The sequence below is a fragment of the Candoia aspera genome, chromosome 1 (assembly GCF_035149785.1).
Source record: "Candoia aspera isolate rCanAsp1 chromosome 1, rCanAsp1.hap2, whole genome shotgun sequence".
NCBI classification, from domain to species: Eukaryota; Metazoa; Chordata; class Lepidosauria; order Squamata; family Boidae; genus Candoia; species Candoia aspera.
This window is the reverse complement of record NC_086153.1, coordinates 305,491,602-305,513,938: the sequence shown is the minus strand read 5'-3', so window position 1 is coordinate 305,513,938 and position 22,337 is coordinate 305,491,602. Positions and strand designations below refer to the sequence as shown.

Here is a 22,337-nt window from a genome sequence, read left to right as displayed (position 1 = left end):
TGGGCCTTGGCTTTTGATGGCCTGTGTTAAGTTTTGAAATAGTAATAGTTTTATTTTAATATTCAACAAAGACATCCACTGAACAAGGAAAGGTAAAAGAAATTACAAACTGAAGAATAATTGCTTAGCATGATACGATTTTTATGCAGGTCTCTGCAAGACTCTTGGTTATATAATGCCGTAGGTGCTTGAAATGCATTTGAGCCCTGGTCACTTCTTAAACATTCTAGTAGGCAGTCTAGATGTGCTTGGATGATAGATCTTAGGACTGCATAAACTCATTAGATTCTGATATTCAGTGATCTCTATATAGAAAATGCATATGTACTGTGAAATATGATATATACTTGAAGTATGATATATACAATATTATTGTAGATAATCTTTTTGGCTTCTAAAATTAGTGGGAATTTGTTCTTAGAGCAAAATGAAGTTTATTTTCTATAATTGTTAAATTGAGCACATAGCAGTGATGTACATACTTGTCCATTCAAATTACCAGATTTGTAATTGGTGCTTGTTTGCCTGGGGTGGTGGTGGTGGAAGATACATTATAGATATTTAGCTTTAATTCAAATTCTTGGATATAATTTGGGTGATTTCTGTTTTATTTTGGTAGGAAGATGAAAAGTTTTTGACAGACCTATTTGCACAACTTACAGATGAAGCTACAGATGAAGAGAAAAGACAAGAATTGGTAGGAATGTTTTTAAAAATGATTAAAAAGACGGTTGCTACATTCTCTTTATTGATAAATATGGTCATTTTTTCTGTGTTTCAGGTAAATTTCCTTAAAGAGTTTTGTGCATTTTCTCAAACATTACAACCTCAAAACCGTGATGCTTTTTTCAAAACATTGTCAAATATGGGAATTCTTCCAGCGCTAGAAGTCATACTAGTAAGTTTCCAAACTGTGTATCTTAATGTGTATCTTAACTTTTTTTTAGCTGTGTATCTTAACTTTTTCAGCCTTTCATAATATTTCCAATTTGATGTTTGGGTTCAGCTATAGTATATATGTGATTTATATTCCATCCTATCATGGTCTAGCCAAGAAATAAAAGAGAGCAGAACAAAAACATAGGCAAACAGAAAAAGAGGAAAAGCTTTAAAAAACCCTGAAGTTTCTAATCAAGGAAAAATACATCTTGTTTCAGTCTTATGCAAAGCCAAACAAACCTGAACTGCATTAATGCCTGAAAAATGGAGAGTATTTTAATGGAGAGATGGGGCAGTACATATAAAATAAAATTATAAATAAGTGAATTAAAACAATGAAAAATAAATTTTAGGTCATGCCTTTCCACCTTATGTACATAGTCTTTTTTCATTTGTTTGCAGGGCATGGATGATGCTCAAGTGCGAAGTGCGGCTACTGATATATTCTCATATTTGGTTGAATATAACCCATCGATGGTACGAGAATTTGTCATGCAAGAAGCTCAGCAGAATGATGATGTAAGTGGGTGGCTATGCATTAATATTTATTTATTATCCATTAATAAAGGACATGAATAAAAATTTATTTCAGAAGAACTGTTTGTTGAAACAGTTAATTTTGTATAACTTTACAAATTGCTTACAGTTATATAAATGTATAGCTCTCATTTTTGCATAACATACGTAAACCTCTTCAAACTTTTCCTTCAGATGTTTTGGATTAAATTATGGTAAAATACATATAAATTATGTAATATCTATTTAACTCAAGGAAACTAGATAAAAAACCTCATCTAAATAATCTGTCCCTGACTTCCTGCAAGTGAGTTTACAGATTAGGACCTAGTTTGGAGAATATACACTGCGTGCACAATTATTAGGCAAGTTGTAGTTTTGAGGATGAATTTCATTATTGAACAACTACAGTGCTCTCGGTCAATCCAAAATGTTGATAAACCTCAAACCTGAATATTTAAGAAAGTAAAAGTGAGGTTTTGGCTTTCTTAGGAGCATATCTATGTGTGCACAATTATTGGGCAACTATTAGTGTGCAGAATTATTATGCAACTAAATGAAAAACGAAAATTCCCCCATCTTACTCGTTTATTTTCATCTGTTAAAGTGAGAATAATAAACAAACAACTCAAAATTTACAAATAAACATTTCTGACATTTCAAACAAAAAGTCAGTGACCAATATAGCCACCCTAGTCATAAGCCTTCCATTCATTGAGTCTGTCAGTTTCTTGATCTGTTGACGATCAACTTTTTGTGCAGCAGCAACCACAGCCTCCCAGACACTGTTCAGAGAGGTGTACTGTTTTCCTTCACCGTAAATCTCCTGTTTGAGAAGGGCCCACAAGTTCTCAATAGGGTTTAGGTCAGGTGAGGAAGGGGGCCATGTCATTATTCTTTCATCTTTGAGGCCTTTACTGGCTAGCCACACAGTGGAGTACTTCAATGCATGCGATGGAGCATTGTCCTGCATAAACAGCATGGTCTTCTTGAAAGATGCAGACTTTTTCCTGTACCACTGCTTGAAGAAAGTGTCTTCTAAAAACTGGCAGTAGGTTTGGGAGTTGATTTTGAGTCCATCTTCAACCCGAAAAGGTCCAACTAGCTCATCTTTAATAATACCAGCACATACCAGTACCCCACCTCCACCTTGCTGGCGTCTGAGTCGAAGTGGAGCTCTGTGCCCGTTACTGATCCAGCCACGGGCCCATCCATCTGGTCCATCAAGAATCACTCTCATCAGTCTATAAAACCTTTGAAAACTCTGTCTTCAGGTATTTCTTGGCCCAGTCTTGCCGTTTCAACTTACGTGTCTTGTTCAGTGGTGGTCGAGTTTCAGCCTTCCTTACCTTGGCCATGTCTCTGAGCACTGAACACCTTGTACTTCTGGGCACTCCAGGTAGGTTGCAGTTCTGGAATATGACAGCACTGGAGGATAATGGGTTCCTGGTAGCTTCACGTTTGATTCTTCTCAACTCTTTGGCAATTAATTTGCGTCTTTTTTTCTCAACACGTTTCTTGCGACCCTGTTGACTATTTGCAACAAAACGTTTGATGGTTCTGTAGTCACGCCCCAATATCTTAGCAATTTCAAGAGTGCTGCATCCCTCTGAAAGACTTTGTACAATTTTTGACTTTTCAGAGTCAGTTAAATCTCTTTTTTGGCCCATTTTGCCTGAGGAAAAGAAGCTACCTAATAATTATGCACACCTTGATATAGGGTATTGATCTCCTTAGGCCACACCCTCCCTCATTATGCAAATACACATCACCTGATATGCTTATATCCAATAAGCATTCAGGTTTATACAGCTTGGAGGTGGAAAATGTGCATAAAAATGATGATATGGTCAAAATACTCACTTGCCTAATAATTGTGCACACAGTGTACAGTCATCTCCACCTTTATTTTCCTAGCACATATTTCTTTGTTTTTTCCCAGGCCTAGAACTATGTTCAGTATTACTTACGTATCATTGCTAACCATTATTGTTACAGATTAGATTTCCTCATATAACTGGTATTTGCAAATCAATTCCTTTAACTTATTATTTGAGAATCCTACTTAATATTAACCCTAATGCTTTTTTTTTCCTGCTGTTGAATTGTGTCCAATTCTCGGCGTCTGCCTGGGCTAGTCCCTGCAGTTTTCTTGGTGAGATTTAAAAGTGGTTTGCCATTGCCTCCTTCCTAGGGCTGAGAGAGAGTGATTGTCCCAGGGTCACCCAGATGGCTTTGTGCCTAAGCCGGGACTAGAACTCACAGTCTCCTGGTTTCTAGCCTGATACCGTGAGCACTACACCAAGCTGGCTCTACCCTAATGCTAATCATATTGTAATCCTCTTATGAGTGAAAATTAGGTGATTAAAAATTTCTCTACTCCATGCCAACACAGAAAAGTAGGGGACTACAGGTGAACCATTCCTTCTCTCTCCAGATGCCCCCTTGGTTTCTGTGCTGGGTGTGTGGAGGCCAACTGTCTCACATCACAGAGTAAAAAAATGCAAAGAACTGCCACTGGAAGGGACTGAGAGGACTGCCCCTTCTCCATTAGTCCTCTGTATACTCACACGTGTATAAATCCTCATTATTTATGGTAACCCTGCACAGATACAGGTGGTCCTCAACTTATGACCATTCAAAGTTACGACAGTGCTGAAAAAAGTGACTTGTGACCGGTCCTCACATTTACAACCGTTGCCGTATCCCTGATCAAAATTCGGGCACTTGGCAACCAGCATGTATTTATGGCAGTTGCAGCGTCTCAGGGTCATATGATCGCCATTTGTGACCTTCCCAGGGGGCTTCCGATAAGTAAAGTCAATGGGGGGAGCTGGATTCACTTAACAACCAATGACTGTGTGATTTGCTTAATGACTGCAGCAAAAAAGGTCTAAAATGGGGCACAATTCACTTAACAACCACATAGCAATTGAAGTTCTGGTCCCAATTGTGGTCATAAGTCAAGGACTACCTACGCAATTATATTGAAGTGGCCTTTCAGTTGAAAACAGTTGACTAGCATACTATATTATTTTAATAAAACTGTTTCTTCAGATGGCATAGTTTTGTTATTTATGTTTGGACAGAAAATATTTCTCTTCAATTTTCTAAATCTAGTTTAGATGATATAAAGAGGTACTGCTTGAATTGAGAGGTTATGATACATAATTTGTTAGATCCTGAAATACATTTTAATTCACAGTGGCATTTAGAGAGTTGCTTAGTAAATAAAATGCAATTTTTCCAGAAAATAAAATGCAATTTTTCCAGAATATGTAGTTCAGATTCTTTCAATTAGTATTAGCATTGGGGTGGGGGGCAATTTTCCCATGTAAGTGTTGCTGTGATATTGCATGCTATATAATTGGGTCAACAATGTGCATTCACCCATTTTTATGTAAAGTTGCTTTTAGCAATAAGAGACACTGACCTGGCTTACATGTTACAATTTTAATTTAACTTCTTTGTTTTTAGCTTAATGTACTTTGAGAACCCAGCCAGTTGTGCTTTGTGCAAAAGCCCTTTTAGCCTTTTAGCCCTTTTAGTTCTGCGTGTTGTTTGAGCAGGAGCTAAGAGTCCCAGAGGACCCCCATACTATGAGTCAGCTCAATCTAGGAGAATACAACCTTGTCCAGAGTTAAGGACTGACTGTATTCCAATTCAGTTGGCCTTGAAATCCATAGCCACTGTGTCTTGCTAGGTTTCCGCCACCCTTAATAGTCTTCAAGGACTGGATCAGAAACTCACTGCATCTCCTGTCAGGCTAGAAGTGGATAACTTAGTATCATCTGTATATTGATGATACCTGCTGACAGATGATCTCACCCAGTAGCTTCACATAGAAGTTAACAGCAAAGGGGAAAAAGCCAAATCCTGTGGCATCACACAGCAGAGACCCTTGGGTTCAACCTTTCATCCCCCACCATCACTGATAGGAAGCAGCCACTCAGGAAGAACAACTGCAACACAATGCCCCCAGTTCCAACCCTCACATCATGTCCAGGAAAATATCGTGGCCCTGGTTTTGAAAGCCACCAAGAGATTCAGTAGGACCAGGAGGGCAGTACTCCCACCTCCCAGTCCCACAAATGATAATCCAGCTGAATAACCAGTATGGTTTTTGTTCTGTGTCTAGGCTGAACCCTGGCTGATAGCAATTCAGATGAACTGTTTTATCCAGGACTTTCTGTAGCTCTCTGTTGATCATCTTAACAATATTCACTGAAAAGGGAAGTTTGGAGACAAGACAGTAGTTATGTAAAAGTAGTTGTGTAAAATAATCAGGTCAATAATCTTCTTGAGGAGATGTGCAGTACCACTTCTTTCAAGGTGGAAGATACATGCTTCTCTCTCAAAGATGTGTTCACTGCTGTCTATACCAAGTCTTTATTTGAGTCCCTTGCTGCATATTTCCTATTATAAATATATTTTAATTTCATACTTGTCAAGTTCTACAGTTAACTCAGTGTCTGTGGATCACTGACAGTGACATTATATAAATATTGTCTGTCTCTCTGTTTTTTGCTGCCTTCATAGAACGAGCACTGGAGAAAAAGAATTGTAACTCTTACTGGAATCTTTGCCTTCTCTTTCTTTTGATGTTATCTTAAAATCTTTGTCTAATATCAGTATAACTATTTGGGAAACACATATACTTTTTTGAAAAAGTGCATTATAACTGATACAGAAACAAGTTCATCAAGCAAGTCCAAAATTGCTTTTTGGTATATTTCATCTTTTAGTTGTGCTTAATGTTTTGGTGTTTTATTTTTTTTAAACTAGGATATCTTACTCATTAACCTCATCATAGAACACATGATTTGTGATACAGATCCAGAACTTGGAGGAGCAGTCCAGTTGATGGGCCTGTTGCGTACCTTGGTAGATCCAGAAAACATGCTAGCTACTGCCAATGTAAGCAAAAAATCAATTCTTACATTTTTTTCTGTTAAATCATTAGGATTAGCATGGATTAAGTAGAAATTGGTTTCTTTTTATTCCATAGAAAACAGAAAAGACAGAATTCTTGGGATTCTTTTATAAACACTGTATGCATGTTCTCACTGCACCGTTACTGGCCAATACTACAGAGGAAAAGCCTAGCAAAGGTGAGCCTTCAGGAGTTCTTGCACTATTGTTTCTTAACCATACAATTAACAAGTTATGCTTGCATATAAGGAAGAACTGTACTGTAAGGATTGTCGTGGTACTACATTCTGCTACATTCCTATCAGGCATGGGGATCATAGATCTGCCCTTCATCCTAATGTGTTCCCAATCTAAAGTAGTTTGATGTTACAGCTTGCCTGAATGTGTTTTACTTAAGTCCATATTTCTTGCTTATAAACACATGAAGTTTTACTGTTCTTTGTTCATATTTATACTCTGTTTAAAAGCATCAAACACTAAAGATACCTCTGCTAGTAAAAGAACTAAAGAAATAGTGGTAAGGGGTGAAAATCTTTCCCCCCCCCCTTTTTTTTTTGTGGTATTAAGTTCCACAATGTATTTACTTTATATGCCTAACAATTGAGAGGAAAATTAAGTGATGCAATCTAGTTTGTGTTTATGTTTTATGTTTAGCTTTTGCAGGTAGTAAAATTATTACTATTATTATTTATTAAATTTATATCACCACCCACCTCCCCCAGTGGGGGACTCTGGGCGGTTTACAATAAAAATGTGAGCTATATAAAGGACATCTGTTGAAAAGCATGGAAATGTATATCAGCAAATGCATTATTTGTTTTGCTTTTAGATGACTTTCAGACTGCCCAGTTATTGGCTTTGATATTAGAGTTACTAACTTTCTGTGTAGAACATCATACATACCATATAAAGAACTACATAATTAACAAGGATATTCTTCGAAGAGTGCTAGTTCTAATGGCCTCAAAGCATGCATTCTTGGCACTATGTAAGTATGATGTAGTATAGACCTCCTGTATGTATCAGCAGTCTTTTTAGATGTTTTCATTTGCTTGTTATTATTTTTAATGAAAACATAAAACATGAAATGGTAAGGTTGAAAATAAATTTGTGTCAGCTGTCTTTTTAATAGCACTGTGCAGTATTTTGAAATTGATCTCCAAAAGATACTCCTGAGCACAAATGTAGCATCTGTCTACAACACCTTGAAGCAGACATACCTTTTCCCAGAGTTGTGTGGTTGCCTGTACAGCTGTTGCTCTACCCTGGGAAAACGCATGGTGCTATCAGGTGATATAGACAAGTGCTTCCACGTGATCTTAAGCACTTTTTGGAGACTGAATCCACAGTGCTGCACAACCTTATTCCCCCCCCCCCTCAAATTTCTAAGTATAGGTTTATTAATGCCCAGAGAAGGGAGAATATTTACACCTTTGACCTTGGGCCAGTCCCTCTCTCTCAGCCCAACTCACCTCACAGGGTTGTTGTTGGGAAAATAGGAGGAGGAAGGAGTATTAGGTATGTTCGCCACCTTGAGTTATTTATAAAAATAATAAAGGTGGGATAGAAAATAAATAAATAAATTGTCATGGTGTACCTCGGAATAATCCACTAGAAAGCATTATACTACAAAAATATCTCATATTTAAAAGCTTGGATACAATGAGAATTCCAGGAATATATAGACAAACAATATTGAAACTTACATCCAAAAAAGCAGATCTGTTACTTACCTAGACTGTTATCCTACATATTCTTGAAAAACCTCTATGGAGCTCCTATCTGTGAATGACAAAGTATCTTTTCTTTTTTTATATAATAGCTTAATACATATTACGAGTGATATAAAGGATAGGCAACCTGATATCTTTCAGATGTCTTGGGATGTAATTCCCAAATTCCTACTATTGGTCATGGTGGTCAGTCTGATAGGAAATGTGCAAAAATAACAGGAAGGCCCAAGGTTGCTTGTCCTATGTAGTTTTGCTTTTCCTCTCATTGATATATTTCCAGTCTCAACAGGCTTTGCTTCTTTGCTTTTTGCTATAGTGTTGCTCCATTAGGTGAAAACAAAACTACCTACAGATAGAATAGCTTAAAATAATTTAGTTCCCTCTCCCCTTCATATATCCTTCAAATCCCTTCAAAGGTTGGGTGAGGTTTCAGTGTAGAATTTAGCTGTGCAAAGGGCTACAGATAGAAGGAGAAGATGAAGAACATCTTCCATTTATGCAATATTACATGTCTGTTATATACCACTTCTTGACAATAAGTTGTGCAAAACAAGAACCATTGCAAACTTCTTAACCAAAGAGTAGGCAGTTTTTATTGGTCAGTACCATAGGTGCAACTGGAAGTTAGGCTGGCACATCCAGTTGTAAAACATACATTTACTGGAATACAAATAAATGAGGTGGTACATGATCACCACTGTTGAACAACCAGTATGCTTTTTTTAACCTTTTTTTAAAATTCAGAATAGGAGACAATTCCAAAAAGCACTGGACTGCAGAAAATCATGCTTTATTTTCTAAAAATGCTAAAATAGGCCTTTATGTAAATAAAAATGATAGCCAATTCTTTAATTTAAAAAATATTAAAATATTAAACTCAAGTGGAGTATGTCTGTGAACATGTAGGAAGATGGCTGTAGGTACAATGTTACCTGTCTATGATTTGATCCTTGGACTGTTTTGCACAAGATGAGTGAAAGTAGCTGTTTTTCACTATTGAAAATATGTATTTTGTTCACTAGGTGCCTTACGTTTTAAAAGAAAGATAATTGGATTGAAGGATGAATTTTACAATCGTTATATAATGAAAAGTTTTTTGTTTGAACCAGTAGTCAAAGCATTTCTCAACAATGGATCCCGCTATAATCTGATGAATTCTGCTATTATAGAGATGTTTGAATTTATTAGAGTGGTGAGTACTTCTTTTTAGAGAGGAATGAATGTTGATACTTGGGAATAAGCAAAGTTGTCTTGCACGTGTTGACATAGAGGGAGCAGTTCACGCAGTCAAAAATAGTGGAGATTAGGAATAATGGATATTCCCATAATATTGGTAGTGATAGAATTATGAGACATTATATGGATTCTTTGGGGAAAACATTCAAATCACTTTTACTTAGAATAAGACTTATGGAAAAAGTGTCCATTAATTATTATTACGAAGACAGTGGCTCAGGAATATACAAATAGGTAAAAGATGGAAATCCGCAACTCTCATGGATAGAAGAGATCAATCTCTTGCCACAAAATAGGGTCCTATTAACATTAAGGAATCAGGTCAGGAATAAAGAAGATGACGAACTTAGCTTGACTCTATCCAAGGAAATCACCATTCATGATCTCTAGAGAAAGATGGTATGTTGGGCTAGGGATTAAAATGAATTTGGTTCATTGGCTTTCAAGGGACCTGGGTTGGGTGCTACTCACAACAAATTCTAGCTAGTATTCTGCCCTTCCACACACACAAAAAAAGTCCAAGCAGAAGGGGGTTGCACTTATTTTATAAGGTGGCCCAAATGTCTTTTAAAATATTTTCTAAATTAAATCTCACACTGTTCTTACAGTACTGAAGTCTTTGAAAAGTATGTTTTCTTTTATTGCTTTATGGAATGGCCACAGGACCATGCTATAAGCTTACAGTTACTTAAATGTCAAAGTATTTTTAAAAAATGGATCTCAAGGTTACTTGGAGCTCATAAAACAATCACATTCTTCTGTGCCCAGTGGTCCAATCTGGTGAATCTTCCTGTAGTTCCATGAATTTTTGATTTGCCAAATTGGAAATTACCCTGAAAGCAGAATGTAAGTGGAATGGACTTAGCTCTGATCTAATATTCCCTCCTCTGATCACCGCTAATGTACTAGGAAATATCTGTTATTTAAGGTAGAGGGTTATATGTTTAAAGAAGAACCACCTCTATTACCAATTCTGGAGAGCAAGTTTGATGTAGCGGTTAAAGGTGCTGGGTTCGAAGTAGGGAGATCTGAGTTCTAGTCCTCACTTAAGTACAAAAGCCAGTTCAGTGATTTTGGACCAGTCATTTTCTCTCAGTCCTAGCCTGGAAAGTTGAAAACCATCCCAGAAGATACTGGCAAACCACTTCCAAAAATGTTGCCAAGAAAACTGTATAGATCTGTCTATGTAGCCATGAGGAGTCAAGATTGACTCAAACAGCTGTAATAAAACCATTATCACTTGTGTTAAAAATGAAGGGACACTTCTGAGGCCTAGATATTTTGAGCAAAAATAAATGAACAAGCAGCAATTACCAGATATTTTGATGGACATTTTTAGTCCACTGTGTTATTACTATGATTGGGGCCATAGGCTCCACCCTGCCTCCACAAATAGTGCTGATTTATTTGACTTTATTTTTATGATGCCATGACATCCAAACGTAGCATGATGGATTCTTTCAAATAATTTGTTTTAAATTTCCATTTTTTAATTTGTTCTGACTGAAAGAAATCATTGCAAGATGCTAAGGTTGAATGAAAAGTAAAAACATACCAAGGTAGATAGGTGGTTTACAATTGTTCCACTTCAGTACAGTTGCCCAGCTGTTTTTTGCAATGATATTTTATAGTTTATAGTTTATGTTGCTTATCAGTTGTATGAATGAAAGACTACTTGACTTCTGAACAGATCAAATCTGTTCTATTATGCTTTTGTAAACAAAACTGTATAGTTTTTATGTGATATTTTTTAACATTTTAAATGGGGACTTCCAGTGGGGACTATGGCAGACTGAGCAGCTGTGCCTGCGGGCTTAGCAGGCGGAGCTGACAACAGGGCAATTTTTTTCGGGCTCAGGCAGGTTTTCCTGAAGCCCAGAAATGTTCTCCAGATAAAGGAGAACACCTGGAATCATCCCATCTGTCCTCTGGACGGCTGCTTGCAGCCAGAAGATTGCAAACAGCATTAAGCGTTCGACTGGTAAGAGCCAGCTGGTAGGCGGGGCTGTCATCATTTTCCAAGCTGCTGTAAGCCTTAAAGGGACACTAAGACCAGCCAGCCCATTTCTAAATCAATATATTTATGTTTTTGTTTTTTTTTAAGTATATGTAACCTAAGAGAGGCTTTCTATGAGAAGAAGCTGGTTCTCTGGGTGCTTACTGTTATTTTTGGGATTACTTTTTTTAAAAAAAATATTTTTTAAGTTTTGGGCCTCATTTTCCTTCCAAATATAAAGGAGGATTGAGAATAAACAATTGTCTTCCTGTTATTTTTATACTAAATTTGAAGATATTAGCATTTTCCTACATGTTGAATCAGCTGATTTGAACCTTCAGCTTTCTGTTTCTACTTTCCCTTGGGAACTATCTATCTCTCTTGCTTATGTAAATTCATTCCAGACCTTTTCCATATCTTTGACTTTCGCTGGTTAAGCTCTAGGGGGCGCCATAATCTACTGGGTGAGACATGGAAGATTCTAAACAGATTTTTTTCTGACTTCTACCAAGCTTTTATGTAAGCTATTCAGGACATCTTGGAAAATATGAGGTCTAAAATGTGCCATCAGGTTGGGGATGTGGTGGATGAAATTGAAGAATTTAACAGTGATAGAAATGTTTCTTCTAAGAGTGAGATCAGGATTTCTATTGAGATGCTAGATGAAAATCAGATAGTGGAGTTGGAGAAATTTAATGGAGAAAGAGATCTGCAAGCAATAAGTGAAATTGACTTTCTGGTGCAAGGCCATGAAAAAGAAGGGGTCATTATGTGTGAGAGGTTTTTTGAAGATAAGCTGGAATTTTTGAGGGGGGCAGCTGGGCTGTTTGCTTTTTTTTCAAAGAGAAAAGCTTGTGCACATTGTGGGGATATGTAAATGCTCTGGTTTATTTTGAAGTGGGATAAAGGTTAAATAATGTTTATCTGGATTGCTTTAAGGGTTTCCTTGATGTTATTTGCTTTTAAGGATTTGGATTAAGATTATTAGGGTATAGAAAATGTTTATTTGGATGGTTTCAAGGATTTGATTTAAGGCCACTGTTTTGAATTGTTTTCGTTTCTTGGGTTTATTAAGACTAAGATTATTAAAACTGTTGTACTGTAATATATAATGTACATTATACATTACGCATAATGGCAGACAATCTATGTGCTTTTTAGTTTGATTCTTATTATAGTAGACAAACGTATAGAATAGTAGGAAGGGAATAATTACATAAGTGTTAACTTTTGGGGGAGAAAGTTGTTTAGGGGGTCTATATGAATTTTTTTCTTTATTTTAATATAAGGGGGTAGTAACTGTACTTGTTGTTAGTTGCCATTGAGTTGTTTACGACTCATGGCAACCCTATGTATAACAGTACAAAATGCTGTTCGGTCTTGCACCATATGCCTGACTGTTCCAATGTTTGCATCTATTGCTGCAGTAATTGTATCAATCCATCGCATTGGAGGCCTTCCTCTTTTCCGCTGGCCCTCAACTTTACCAAATACAATGTCCTTTTCAAGTGATCGGTTTTTCCTGATGATGTGCCCAAAGTATGAGAGTCTAAGCCTAGTTATTTTCGCCTCTAGGGAACATTCTGGTTGTATTTCTTCTAAAACTGATTTGTTTGTTGTTCTGGCAGTCCATGGTATTTTCAATAATCTTTGCCAATTCAAATTGGAATCAAATTGGACCACAATTCGAATGCATCAATTCTTCTATCTTCCTTTTTTAATGTCCAACTTTCACAGGCATATTTGGCAATTGAGAAGACCATGGCGTGAGTCAGACGCACCTTTGTTTTTGAACTAACGTCTTTACTTCTGAAAACTTTAGATAGGTCTTTGATGGCAGATTTTCCCAGCGCAATACCGTACTTAGTGATTTTTATAATGTGCTAAAGTGAAATGACTTATAGAAATAATGTGGTTTTGTTTTAATATAGAGTAAGAGATTGATTATGGAAATTTTTGTATATCCTTGCTGTTAAAAGTTGGAAGTCACATCTTTCTGTAATTTCGGGAAAAAAATTCTCTTGTGTTTTCACACCTTTTTAGTTCTTTTTTCTTTTTTTGTAGGGTTTTTTTTGGTAGCTTTTATCCTTGTCTTGAAACTTAATAAAATCCTTTAAAAAAAAATTTTTTTTTAACGGGGAAAATAACTTTGTTTTCCAGGAAGACATAAAATCCTTAACCGCTCATGTAATTGAGAATTATTGGAAGGGGCTAGAAGATGTAGATTATGTGCAGACTTTCAAAGGTTTGAAATTACGTTATGAGCAGCAAAGGGAAAGACAAGATAATCCCAAACTTGACAGGTTAGTGTGCTCTGACATTATTATTAGATCTTTACCTGTTGAAAATTTACTGAAAAACAACAAGATTTGTAGTTCTGTTACTGAAATGTCTTTTCTGTGGACAGTTGAAAGATCATTTATTTTTAAACGACAAGCATGAGAAAGGGTGTAACATATATTGTTTTGGAGAGATGTTGTAATTTAAAAAATGTGTCAGAACGATACAGAAAATACACATATCTATACAGTTGAGCAAGATAAATTTTTTACATTAATGTTGCAACATAAATCCATATTCAATGCCAAGAATAACCTGAAATCTATTATACAATTCACTCCCAGTATGGTGCTATAGGTAATAGTTGCACATTGCAAGTCTAAGTTGTATGTACATCACTCACCTGAGAGATGCTCCTTAGTCATCCAAATAATGCAAATAACGCAGTATAGAAATCTGTGAGAAAGAGAAAATTTTACCAAATGTAAGCACAGCCTCTTAGCTGACTTACTTCGCATGAAGAAATTTCTTTTTAAGAATACTTCTGAATTCCCAGATCTGACTTTGTGAAAAGGTAGACGCATCCATTAAAACTCCTGGGAGTTGGCATATAAATTTGATGATGATGATGATGATGATGATGATGATGATGATGATGATGATATTTTCCTTGCTGGATAAAATTGGCCAAGATATGGTGCTCTCACTTGTAAAAGCCATACACAGAGCTGCAAATGATTGCTAAGAGAGTAATGTAATGTTTATACACATATTTTAAAACTGCAGTTTTATATATTTATTTATGAGGTTTATGTCATGCCTGAAACTGGAATTAGGTTAACCTGATCATAATTAGACTCACTGACTTGGGAGAATCTTCCTTGCTTCTCCTTGTTGTGCAAGAAAATACTTCAGGGTTGATCTACACAATTTTAAATATATATTACAAATTAACACATGCAAAATACAATTGAACTGCTTTATTTTTGCATAGCCTTATGTTTGCACAGTGGCTAAGTAACTAGGTCAGAAATGATGATGAGTGTTCACACATAAGCACCTTCTCTTTTTCTCTCATTGACAACTGCACGTGTGGAGTTAGCTTATTAGGAAAATACATGTGTTAAAGTAGTTGGTTAAGCGTATTCTAGAAACGTTAGAGGATTAGGATTCAGCATGATACTCATTTTTAACAGTGTGTGTATATTAATAGCCTCATTGCAAAAACATTCTTTTATAGCATGCGATCCATCTTAAGAAACCATAGATACAGAAGGGATGCAAGAACCTTGGAGGATGAGGAAGAAATGTGGTTCAACACTGATGAAGATGACATGGAAGATGGAGAGGTAGTGGTGCCACCGTCTGATAAAAGTAAAAATGATGAAGATATTATGGATCCTATAAGTAAATTTATGGAAAGAAAAAAATGTAAGTAACTTAGGGAAACAGGTTACTAGTTGCCAGACTTGTCCCCATCACTAATTCCCCTGGCCAACATGGGGTGGAAAAGAGCAGGTAAGTTGTAAGGACAGAGGAGCTTCAGTAGTTAGAAAAGCCTTTGGGCCATTTGCAGGACCACCTGTCTCCTGTTATTTCAGCCCATCTCACAAGATATGACAGGGTGAGCATGCTTTATGTCAGTGTTTTTCAAACTTAGCAACTTTAAGATGTGTGGACGTCAACTCCCAGAATTCCCCAGCCAGCATGCTGGTTGGAGAATTCTGGGAGTTGATGTCCACACATCTTAAAGTTGCCAAGTTTAAAAAACACTACTGTAGGTCCCTTCTAATAAACAGTGTCATCTGAGGGGACCCAAGAGGCATGCCTTCTCTGTCGTCGTACATGTCATGTGGAACAACACACTCCCTGAGTTCTGGATGACTCCACCCTTGCTGGGTTTTTGTGGAGCCTTGAAGATCTGGTTTCTACCTTGTCCGTTGTGCCATTGTGAACCTGTCTTTAAGAGATTTACCAGGTAGACATGTGAGTGTTCTTGGACATGATCATTTTTGTTTTTTTACTTTTATACATTTGTTTGTTGCTTTTAACCTGGTATTAGCTGCTCAGGGTCACATTGCAAAGTGAGCACCCATATTAATTGATTGAATAAATGAAAAAAATATTTTCTGCGGCAGAAAAAGTAAAACAATTCCTGAATGAAAAGAGATAAATCCACACCATAATCCCTGCCCGAAATAGCACAAACAAGCTATTTACAGTATCCATGTATTTTCAAAATTCACACAACAGGGTTTTATTTGAAAGGCTAGTGTGGCCCTAATACAGTAATTGTCAACTGGAATCATGATCAATTCTAAACTACTGGGTTATCTTTCTAGCACAGATCTCTCCCTGCTTTTCCTCTGTTGCCATTTACTGTAATTACAACTTCTACTGTATATTGTTAAGATATAACTATAATCTAATGCCAACTTGGGTTTGTTATTATTTTGAAATCTGGTTATAGCAAATTGTTTAATCATAAAAGCAAGTCAGCAGGGAAAACTTGTTTAAGTTAAATTTACTCGACTGTATTCAACAATTCTTCTTTGAGTTGCTTTCAACAATGAATACAATATAAACTGGTAATAAATGGAAGTAATGCAAAACATCATAACAGTAGTCAGCAGCAGTGCATAAAGCAGTAAAAAAAAGATATAATTAACACTTTACAGCAGAGCTAAAATTTAGTAGATTAAAATTTACAGATTTAAAAAGCTTTGGGAAAAAAATTAAATCTGCATGTAATATTGAAAATAGTATAAGTGCAAGCCTTCCCACTGAAGAAGAATATTCCCTACTTCATAGATTGGAAGATATCTTTATGCAGTTGTAAGTAGGTATAGGTAACAACTAATGTCCTTTCCATTTTGGGGGAGGCGGTAATAAAATGTCAAGGAAATAAGCAGAGATATTTCAGTAGTGTGATCAGGTTGTATCTTTACCCTATTTGCTTAACAGTGCAACTTGTGTTTGTTTTACATTCCAGTTAAAGAAAGTGAAGAAAAGGAGGTCCTTCTGAAAACTAACATTTCAGGTCGCCAGAGTCCAAGTTTTAAACTTTCCTTCTCTAGTGGTACAAAGACTAATCTCACCAGCCAGTCATCAGCAAGTAATTTGCCTGGGTCTCCTGGATCTCCAGGATCTCCTGGGTCACCAGGATCTCCTGGATCAGTTTCTAAAAGCACATCTCAGATGGCAGCTATAACTACAAAGGTACTTTGTTTCCTTTAATCAGATCATGCTACAGTATTATATTTCTCATATTAGCCAATCAATCCACACAGTTACTATTGTGCAAATAAAACTTGCGGTTTGTTTGAATAGTGTTTGTGTTTTTTCCCTCTAGTTTTGTACCTGTTTAATAATAAAGGGACATTTGAAATAATTATTGTTATTTTGTGTCTAGTTGCCCTTTATTGCTTTTCATTATCCACTGTTGGAAATGTAAAGAATATTTTATAGAAATTAATCTAGTAATGAGAAAGAGATTGGGGTCAGGTATCACAGAGTTTATTAATATGATGGTAAAATGCGTAATTTTAGGAATCTTACAGATTTGAGGATTTTAGGTGAAAACTACCCTCCACTTTGCTTCCCCCCTCAGTTCTTTTTTGATCTCCACATAATCAGAGACACTGAGACTGCTCTATATTTCTCTTGAGGTAAACTGCTTCACCTTTACTTTGGCTTTCTCATATATCCTCATCTACAACAAAGCACTCAAAGAATGTTGAACTTTTATTGGGGAACCTGAAATCAATTTGAAAATCATTAGCTTTCCCAGTGGGCCTATAGCTGTTAAACCTTTCCACAAATGTGTCAGGTGCAATAGTAAGCTGGCATCTATATAGATGGGCACTCAAACTTGCCTTTCATATCAAGTGTTTGACAAAACACTTCAGACACTTGATATCAATAAATCACCAGCTGCTTTCATGGAAATTTGCTTTCCTGACAGCAATCACCTCTAAGAAAAAAGCAAGGGTTTCTTAACCCTTTGGGTGGATCAGTCTTACTTGTAGTTCAACAAGAGCAATGTAGGTTTCCTGTTGAAGGTTATGAAACTCTTCCACGTTATAGCCAATTGTACAATGTAATTTTTCCATCACCTTCAATAGACCTTGAGTGATCTCTCCATTCTCTCAGCATTTGCCATACACTGGCTTACTTGTAGTTTGGACTGTACATCTCCATTGGTTTTGGCATTTATTCATTTGTTATTGAAGACTAAAGGTTTCACCTGAGTGTATCTGCCCATCCAACTTTAACACCAATGGCAAACGCCTGTGCAGAAGACCAAAGCAAAGCACAATTAACATGGACATGAAAATCATCCATTTGGACCTGGTTGCTGTATTCATTCACATGAAATGGTGTTTGTTGATCCGAAAAGCAGACCCTGCACCTGCAGGAAAACACTAGGATAAAGAAGTATCTGCCCAAGCAACCAGATCAGATAGAGTAGGATTACTCCTTCCCTTGAATGTTGCCATCTTGTGGAACCTAGGAGGCACACGTTTTCCCTGGCAGCTCCTGCCTTATGGAACACCCTTCCCCTTTTGATCCAGCAAGCCCTATGCTCTTGAACCTCTGGAAAATCATAAAGAGCTGACTCTTCCCTCAAGTGCTAGGATAGGGTGAAGTCGGAGTTAAAGACAATGTTGTTGGCTGCATCAAGAGACATTGGTAGTGATCTCAGGTTTCTGTGTTCCTGTTTTTGTTATTTCATGCATTTATTTATGTGGTGTTTGGTTTTATATAATTGTTGTGAACCGCCCAGAATTGTGGTTCTAAGATGGGCAGCCGTACAAGTCTTTTAAATAATAATTCTTTTTCCATAATGGGTGAAAGGTACTGTGAAGCCTAACTCCAGTAGGCTTCAGAGGGTGTTCTACAACTGCAGATAGTAAGATAGCCACTTGGGCCCAATCTCTACCTTTATCAGTACTATTGCATAGAAGCCCACATGATGTCTGTTGCTTCTTTGCTCTTTGTCTTCTGGTGCAGCTCCTTCTCCTCCAAATTGTCAATTACCAAATATGTGTGTTGCATAGAGACCGCAATGAATAAAATTGCTTAACTGTAATTGTGGTTGTTCAAATAGTCCTCTGTGCATTCATACAATCCATCCACTCAGCCCTTTGTAGGTTGCTGTGTTTATAGATAGGGAAGGTGGGAGCCATGTTGTACATGCACACTGGAGAGCAGCTCCTATCAAAAATCTTCAGCTCTCGAAGGTTCCCAGCATGTTCTCTGCATTAGTGTATTTCCCATATGAATGCACAAATGACCACACAAAGAATAACAGTTACAGATAAGCAATATACTCCTCTATAATATGCAGATGTCAGTTGCTTGTTCTTGTTTTTGATGATGATTCTAAACTCAAATGAATCAATATGAGTCACTTGAAAAATAAATGAAAAGTACAATACCACTTTGCCTCTTTGGACAGGAATTATACGTGACAGATTAAACCTCAGTTTGCCATATCAATCATGCATCAGTTTGTCAGTTTTACTGAAATAGTTTCAACTCTATAGGTTTTATATTTGATCCATTGATTTAGGAAAAGATTTTGAACTTTTGTCATGGGATCCTTCATTCTGCAGTTCGCTATTGTGAAGAACCAAAATAGTACAGTTGGGTCAGCATTAAACAATGTGATTTGTTTAGGGTTAGGGTTGGTGTCTTCACTGAATCCATCCATTGTGGCTTATTCAGCAAACCTTGATTATGTATAATGTATGATCCCAGACATTGAAACACTAATGAAGATATGCATTCTTTGTTCAGTGTCATCTATCAAAAACTTGTTTTTCCTGATCAAACAGGCAAATTGATTGTTTTTGCAGCAGTTTTCTTGTGATTTTTTTCCTACCAAATAATAACAATTTGTATTTCTAAGGGTTTGTTGGAGTCTCTAGTAGAACAAAATAAAGAGCTTGCAATGTATCAGAGTTAAATTTTGCCAGAAGAAACCAGTCTTTAAAAAAGTTATGAATGGGTGCTTTGCAACAATGTGACTCATGGGAAGAAACCCTAATTGCCTTTGTAGATAAATCAAATTTAGTGGTCTTGCCTGTGTTACACTCAGTGCCTATTCAAAGTTAAAGGCAGTATGTTTTTATTACAGAAAATATTTTCAACTCTTTAAAGTGTTTACTAACATAATTGTACTATTAGTGGATTGTGTTGTATGTGGAAAACTGTACATTTGTCATACTCAAGTTTTTTTCGGACAACATATTGTATTTATTGGGAACAGCATTCATTTAATCCCAGTTGCCTTACCTGAGTGCTAAATAAGCATCACTGTATGTTTTAAGATGTGGATAAATTCAGAGTAGATAGAGCATGTGCTAGAGTAGCAATTCATAATCTTTAAAGTTCATGCATCTTAACTGCATACAAATCACCTAAATGTTCCTTAGTTGTAATAACGATAAAATCGTTTTACATAGTTCATACGTTAATAATACTAGGTGGCGATTCAGTATATCCATAATTACTAATTTAAATATCATAAACTATTCATTAATGTGTTTTACAAGTTTATCAAAGTACTATAGCTTTACATGAAACAGTTCATGTAATTTAATTTAATTGATAAATTAAATTGAAGGATGAAACTCAGTTCAGTTTACATATGGTTTTTGTTTGTTTTTTCAGAGAGGTCTAGTTGGGCTTGTAGACTATCCTGACGATGATGAGGAGGAAGATGAAGAAAATCTACCTTTGACACAGAAAGCAAAGCTAGAGTCTTCATAATGACAAATATGAAGATCCATATGGATTATGTTATAAACTAGGTTTCCAGAGGGGGAAGTCCATATTACAAAAATAATAAACTCTGATAAATTACTGTGTATAACACAGATCAACTTTAATTCATAGATTTCTGCTAATCAGTGCCAATTTGGCGGAGCAGAAGAAGAGGAAATACTACGCTTTATGGAATAACATGCCTTTGACCTCTCCAGCTTGGACCACGCATTGCCCTTTTCTCAGGGAAGGAAATGGAAAATACAATGCCAACAGGGCAGGAGTTTTGATAGTGGAATTCTGGATTGGCTGTTCAATTGTTACAATCAGATTATGATTTCTTGGACCATGTACAAGACTTTGAAGAAAAGGCTTTTCTGCCATAATTCTTCATTAGCTAAGAATGCCAGCAGTTTCTTTCTATAAAGAGACCTGCCTTTAAAACCACACATTCTGAACATTTTAGTCAAACTACAACAGGTTTTAAAAAAACAAAACTCTTTTGGGGAGGGCTCAACATGTTTCCTCTTTTTTTAATCTGTTCCCTTTTGCCCTTTAAACTGCAGATTTTTGTTTGGAGATGAGGGATATATCTATCCCTTAATTAAAAGATTGAATGGAATTCTAGATGTCACTTTTATGTCATAATTTTATTTTTATTTTGCCCCGAGTGTATGCTTAGTTGTTGAGTATATATTTGGGACCATTAAAATTTTTTGATGTAATATAATCTCACCGTTGTGCTGGTACCTGTTTCACATGTGTAATTCTGTTCTACATCACATTTCCTAATCTGTTTAGAATTTTATGGGAGATGGTATAGTTTTTATTGAAAAAGAGCAAATTAATCTTGCCACAATGTGCATACAAAAGCAATATTATTTTGTGACTAAATATTTTATATTAAACTTTACATCATCAACTGTCTTGAAACAATTCAGGGAAATAGGTTGGGGTTTTTTACAAGAAAAAAATACTTTTAAGTAATCTATAAATATGAAATTAGTATTCCAAAGAGATTTTGAAATTTCTTAACTTGAACCATGCTGGTATGTTTAAATCCAATTTAAAGTGGTTATCAAGAGTACAGTCATACTGACACATTTGAATTTTGAAAATAAAAATTAAAATTAAGGACTACAGCATTAGTGGTATTTTTTAAAAACTGATTCCCTTTGGAATACCAGTTTTAATGTTCCATCATTAATGTTTAATGATGCTAAGCTTATGATATTTTTATGAGAATTCAATCTAATTCTTGGGAAGAAAATAAGTTGTTATAGAGAGGTAATAATAGCTGTCATTGTCTTACTGCATACTAGACTTTCATACCCTGAAACACAAGAACTGTTGTACAGATTTTATTTGAATGCACTTACTATCCTTGTCATCAAAATACCAGCAATTTTTCTCCAAAAGTGCAGGTTTCAAATATCAGTTTACTAATTTTCTTCACAGTGTAGAAGACCTACTCTTTAGGTTAAAGCTTCACATAAAATTCCAGTGCTCAAGTTTTGCAGCGTACAAAATTGTCTTCAATTTTTTAGATGCATTAGCTACTTAGTTTGGGTATAGTTGCTGTTCATCCTAATCACAGAGTTCTCCAGTGATCCCATTTGTTTTCGCCTGCAGTCAAACCTAGTCAGTAAAGGACAAGGTATCACAGGAAAGGAAAAAGAATGAGTCCAGTGTAAAATCCAATCATTTTATTCATAAACATCAAATTAATTATATGCTACAATTTAGAGTGCTGTGCTCATGTGATAGTAATAGCAGTGTGCCATCTGGATTATATTACTTTACCTGTGTCGTTTAGTTAGAATTCCTGGCACCTTAATCAAATGTTTCCCAAGATATGTTTGGAGAAATTATAGTACATACAGCATACTATACAACTTACAAAACTGAGTTTAAGTTCCTAATGATAACTTGTA

General features: G+C 36.1%; 1 protein-coding gene across 1 annotated transcript in view; it reads left to right on the top strand.

Moving 5' to 3' along the window:
- The window catches only part of PPP4R3A (protein phosphatase 4 regulatory subunit 3A), a 33,433-nt gene extending 11,896 nt beyond the window's left edge, over positions 1-21,537 (top strand). The window contains exons 5-15 of the mRNA XM_063290237.1: positions 620-697; positions 782-898; positions 1,342-1,458; positions 6,241-6,372; positions 6,464-6,566; positions 7,217-7,375; positions 9,143-9,312; positions 13,513-13,655; positions 14,873-15,063; positions 16,625-16,851; positions 20,311-21,537. Coding sequence (XP_063146307.1) covers positions 620-697; positions 782-898; positions 1,342-1,458; positions 6,241-6,372; positions 6,464-6,566; positions 7,217-7,375; positions 9,143-9,312; positions 13,513-13,655; positions 14,873-15,063; positions 16,625-16,851; positions 20,311-20,409 — 1,536 coding nt within the window. The 3' untranslated portion in view covers positions 20,410-21,537. The remainder of the gene's footprint in view (positions 1-619; positions 698-781; positions 899-1,341; positions 1,459-6,240; positions 6,373-6,463; positions 6,567-7,216; positions 7,376-9,142; positions 9,313-13,512; positions 13,656-14,872; positions 15,064-16,624; positions 16,852-20,310) is intronic.
- Positions 21,538-22,337: the final 800 nt, after the last annotated feature.